Source organism: Dufourea novaeangliae, unplaced genomic scaffold (genome assembly GCF_001272555.1).
Source record: "Dufourea novaeangliae isolate 0120121106 unplaced genomic scaffold, ASM127255v1 scaffold7, whole genome shotgun sequence".
In the NCBI taxonomy this organism is placed as follows: Eukaryota; Metazoa; Arthropoda; class Insecta; order Hymenoptera; family Halictidae; genus Dufourea; species Dufourea novaeangliae.
Window position 1 is genome coordinate 1,231,059 of NW_015373896.1, and position 6,000 is coordinate 1,237,058.

At 34.9% G+C, this 6,000-nt stretch overlaps 1 protein-coding gene across 1 annotated transcript in view; it reads right to left on the reverse strand.

Moving 5' to 3' along the window:
* Positions 1-2,582: 2,582 nt before the first annotated feature.
* LOC107191470 (inorganic pyrophosphatase-like) overlaps positions 2,583-6,000 on the reverse strand; it is a 5,400-nt gene continuing 1,982 nt past the window's right edge. Inside the window, exons 5-6 of the mRNA XM_015580533.1 lie at positions 3,492-3,576; positions 2,583-2,629 (exon numbers count right to left, since the gene is read on the reverse strand). Of these exons, the coding sequence (XP_015436019.1) occupies positions 2,583-2,629; positions 3,492-3,576 (132 nt within the window). The remainder of the gene's footprint in view (positions 2,630-3,491; positions 3,577-6,000) is intronic.

A 6,000-nucleotide genomic window follows, 5' to 3' on the forward strand; every position in this document is an offset into this window, starting at 1 on the left:
AAGGCCGGTGGTTAGTAGAATCTTTCGATTGGCGGAAGGCCGGTGGTTAGTAGAATCTTTCGATAGGTGGAAGGCCAGTGGTTAGTAGAATCTTTCGATTGATGGAAGGCCGGTGGTTAGTAGAATCTTTCGATTGGTGGACGGCCGGTGGTTAGTAGAATTTTTCGATTAGTGGAAGACCGGTGGTTAGTAGAATTTTCTATTCGTGGAAGGCCGGTGGTTAGTAGAATTTTTCGATTCGTGGAAGGCCGGTGGTTAGTAGAATCTTTCGATTAGTGGAAGGCCAGTGGTTAGTAGAATCCGGTGGTTAACGATGGTTAGTGGATGTTGGTGGTCAGTGATGGTTAGTAGTTAATCGTGGTGAGTGATTAGTTGTGGTTGGTGGTGGTTACTCTTAGTGATGATGAAGACTAGTGATACCGAAGTAATACAAAAAACGCGACCGATGTCTGAATTCTGAAAAAGGAAGATAGACGGAAACACAAGTTCAACGTCTATCAACCTTTTACAATGAGTCTTGATATAATGAACTTAAATCTTAGTACGTCCGCACCGAACACACACATACAATAACTTAAATTAATCGCAACGCAGAAACATACGTCCAAACGAAGGGGATTATCGAAATAGAGTCACCACTCATCGTATCCTTCACGCACCGAATACCAAGCTATTATTAAGTGTAAACTACAGTAAATATATATGAATATACTATGTTATAAGTTTGCTCAATGAGCATATGTAATGTAATTAAAATATTATATCATCTTGTATTGCAGAAATGAATCCCAACAGGGATTTTAAATATTAATAAAAAATCAAATAAATATATATGTATATATATGAACATGTGACTGTATGAATGTGTAAACTGAGAGCAAAATGTAAAGAATATGCGATTCAAAACGTGCCTTCAAAAACCTGGTTACAAAAACCCCTTAAATCCCCCCTGGCTATTTGGTGAATGACTCGACCGATTAAAGCCCAAGCGACCAACCAAAGCGTATGCCGGAGCCAATAATGGACATCCGATCTGCGATGGGAGAAGCTGAGACCGTAACCGTCTCCGCTGTAGGGCACCAATCTCCCGAGAGGCGATTAACAGATGTGGCACGATTATCTTTCAATCCAAATATACTTATGCAGCTACGCCAGGGAAGGCATATTCGCGACCGATGTCTGAATTCTCCGGAGAATCCAGAGGGATCGGTAAACAGCCTTAGTATACCTACACGCCATAGCGCCGTATACTAAGTCCGTGTAAAGAACTCGCGAGCAAAGTGAACTAATAATAGCTTGTTCGCAGCCATTGGCTAGGTATATTTATCGAATACCGATTGCCCAGGTCTCACCACGTGGAGGTTGCTGCGAATGGAGACCCGAGGAAGATAGACGGAAACACAAGTTCAACGTCTATCAACCTTTTACAATGAGTTTCATTATAATCAACTTAAATCTTAGTACGCCCATGCCGAACACACACATACACGCACACATACAATAATTTAAATTAATCGCAACGCAGAAACATACGTCCAGACGAAGGGGATCATCGGCATAGAGTCACCATTCATCAAGTCGTTCACGCACCGAATATCAAGCTATTATTAAGCGTAAACTACAAGAGATATATATGAACATACTATGTTATAAGTTTACTCAATTGAGCAACTAATAATAGCTTGGTGTTTTTACAATACTTTATCGAGCGTAATACACGATTTATTGCCAGAAGGCTACTTTGAGTACAGACCGAACCTCCCGGTCAACCCATACGCAACGAATGTTGTTTTTTAACGAGTTATTTTTTAAGTTCGCACGGGTGTCATGATGATTATCACGTAAAGAAAAATTTCCATTTGATCTTCGCAATAACAAAAATTTTTTCATGTTCTTCAAGCGGAGGCAAATGTATCATAACATGTTTTTATAGATAGTTTACTTTGATACATTAGAAATTTAATCCCACGACGATTCCTGAAACTAAACAAAGTACAACTGTTAATTTAATAAAATGCAGTCATTAAGAAAAATTATAAAATATGAAATTAGATCAAGCTATTCAATGATATTCTCATTGCATACAATTTTTTATTATGATTGTGTGATTATATTGGTTTGTGCAAGAAGGAAGTCGGAGGTTGTCACATTCCTCCACTAATATGTCATTCATCATATATGTATTCAATATATTGACTATAGAGGTTCATATACACAATGGACTCAAGAATATGCATTGAATATTAAGAGCATTAATACTGTTTTGTCCAAATATAAAATATGTATTAATTGTATGAGTTGTAGAAAATGCTATGTATAAGAAGACGACTACCCTAGCTAAAAAATAGAATTGATTAATGTTACTATTCGAAGGTATAATAGTATACCCACATTCACTGTACTCTCCAAATTTAGCATATATACAACCAGTTGCCTATGCCACTTTGGACTAATCGTCCTATGGCATGATTGGGAACTGGAGTAATAAAAAAGACATGCAAAGACTCACCCAATGATGGAAGGGTTTACAGTCTCTGCTGGTGGAACTTCAGATTGTGTTCAGGGTTACGCGAGAGGCCGTCTCAGGGGACATCTGATTTAGTGTTCAGTGATGCAACATTTAAAGAAACTGGAAAAAAAACAAGACAAATTTATTACACTCAATATTATTTTTACTGATAAATATAACACAACAATTATTCAGTTTCTAATATTTATAAATTACGTTGTAGCATAATACATAACTATGCTACAATCATGTTTGTTGTTTTATTTAATCCATGTCCCACTTTTCTACATATTCAGAAAATCATTACAAGTACTATGGGATTTAATAAGGAGATGTTAAGTTTCATGTGAATATAATTTAATTAAACACAACACTTTTACAACGCTTTAAATTTAATAACACGAACACGATTTGATTATAATAACACAACACGACAACTCAGAGTAACAACTCGGAATGAATAATTGATAACGCATAACAAGAAGAATAACGAAATCACTCCACTCACAACTAGCTTGTTGAGTGATCGAATGACACTCTCTTTCATATCCCACAGTACCAAAGTTGCATTATTTACACATGCTTTGATAAAAAGCATGATAAACTATGCAGCTTGTATTAATCAAATTTACACCCAAAACTGTATACATATAAATGCAAATACAATAATCTCATATGAAAAGACAGGAGAAATTATCTATAATCTATTTTAATACAATTTCACGAATGAGATACGTAAATCACAAACATTTCTAATTTGAATGTCTCGAAGTATTGTAGTTTAAATTTTGTAACATTCTAAGAAGCCATTTTGAATGTGCTTCAACTAAATATATGCATTGAAAAAATCGCTCGAAAAAATTCTCATTTGATCTTAACACACACCAGAAAATCACGATTATTTCACTTACGGTTAAAAACGATATAAAAATAAGTAATGGAGTGTCACTTTGTTGTTATAATAAATATTATAATAACTTACCAGAGTTCACCAACTTCCCGCCGAATTCCGTTTGAAGGCAGTCAGCGATGCTCAGAACGGTAGTGCGTACTTTCAAACCGAAACTCTGAAACAGAAAATAAACATAATTTTAAGTAATTACACTACGTTAAGAATAGTTACGTTACAAATTAACAATTACTGAACACGTGGTGTGTCGCAAAGATTACAAATTGAATCAGAAATACGTAAATATTGTATTAATTGGTACACAGTGAAACCGAAGAGTAAACCGATACCTAGGTATCATATTAATTTGAGATTACTTAGTCTAAATAGGATAAATATTAAAGGACAGTAACGATAGAGAGCTAATGAAGGTACTTGTAATTAATATATATGAATAAAGATGAAAGATAATTGTCAAACACTCACTCTGGCACGAGCAAACAACTCCTGCGTCGTATCGCCTCAACTTCTCCGAAACGAATGACACTTCGGTTACATTCGGCCAGTCCCGAGCGGTTCATTCGGCTATCTTCGGGAGATTCCGAGAAGCTGATTGGTCAGAGTGGTAGATCCCCGACTAATGCGACTTGGCGGGAATATGCATGTGCAGTAATCCAGTTTAAAAGATGAATGTACCACTTAACAAACTCCTTGAAGAATCTATATACCTGATACAACTATGAGACAGCGGGTAATTGGCGCATGTTAATTGATCAGTTTCCGGAAATTTGGCCCAGTTTATAGAATAGAATTTTTCTCTTACCTCAATTTGTATGAAATTAAATAACAATACGTTAAATATTTTCGACAATAGAATATTGATAGCAATCATATTTTCGGTGGGATTTGTTAAACATTCTATCAGCTATTTTGTAATGCAAATAGTTATTACTTATAAGAAGCAGAAATCGAAATATACGGAAACTTGTGAGATATGGATCATTTTATGCGCTTTAACCTGCAGTAAATTTTATTTTATTGTAAATTATTAAACAACGACCATGTCTTGGTGTTTATGACCTTAGTGTCCATTCTAAAATATATAACAGTCATTGTCAAGGACAATATCAATCAAACGTCGATCAAAGAAATCCTACTGTTCTACAAATTTTTATGAATTCCTTGTTTAAAACGCTATCAAGGCACATTTTCATTAAATAATATTTATTTAACAATCGTCATAAACATTAAGACATAGTCATTGTTTAATAGTTTGCAATAAAGTAAAATTTGTTACATGTAAAAGTTCATTACACGGTTCATATCTTGAAAGTTCGTCTATATTTCGATTTATATTTGTTATAAACAATAACAATTTGCGTTATAAGACAGCTGACAGAACGTTTAACAATATTCCTCAGAGAGGTAATTGTTATAACAATTACCTTATTAGAAATAATAAATTAATCGAGAAATAATTTTTGGTGCGCTCGAGTTTCCAGTGCACTCAATGTTTGCGCACCTGTCCGCGCACCAGTGTGCGCAAGTTCACAGTCGCTGCGAGCCCATAAAGACGAGCGCGTAATAAAAAATCCTCAGTTCACTCGCGTCCGCGGACCTCGTAGAGGTCTTCCCGGGATTGCTGACCACTGGTAGACACTGGCCAAGGGGGTTCAAGGGGTCCTCTCTATTATCCGAACTCGACGAGGTCTTCCTACGATTGCTGACTACTGGTGGACACTGGTCAAGGGGGGTTCAAGGGGTCCTCTCTATTATCCGAACTCGACTCAGGGGTTCGTTTTTTTTTATTTTTTTTTTATTGTGATTTATTTTAATTAATTGGGTTTTATTTTAATTCCTTGTGTTTTATTTTAATTTATTTTAATTAACTGTGTTTCATTTTGATTTATTTTAATTAACTGTGTTTTATTTTGATCTATTTTAATTACTTGAATTTTATTGTGATTTGTTTTAATTAACTATGTTTTATTTTGATTTATTGCAATTAATTGTGTTTTATTTTGATTTATTTTAATTGTGTTTTACTTTAATTTATTTTAATTAACTGTGTTTCATTTTGATTTATTTTAATTAACTGTGTTTTATTTTGATCTATTTTAATTACTTGAGTTTTATTATGATGTGTTTTAATTAACTATGTTTTATTTTGATTTATTCTAATTAATTGTGCTTTATTTTGATTTATTTTAATTCAATAAACTCAAGAAAGAAGCCATCCGCCGAGGGATTTCGATATTTATAATATAAGCGTATTTAGATATCTAAGTTAGTTGTACGATTATTGTGAAAGGTGGATAGATGGAACTTGTGTTTCCATCTATCTTCCTTGGGTCTCCACTGGCAGCAACCTCCACGTGCTGAGACCTGGTAATCGGTGTTATCCTCGATAGTTTTGTAAATCGAGGATAATACTGAGCCAATGGTTGCAAACCCATTGTAAAATAATTGTAATGTATACCGAGTACTTATTATTTTTCTCGCGTGGTCCGCTATTTCCGGTCACTCTGCAATGTGCAGGTGATCGGCCGTGTTGTAGGCCCCGAAAATCGGATTCCCTAACTAGCTATCCTAATCATGGGTC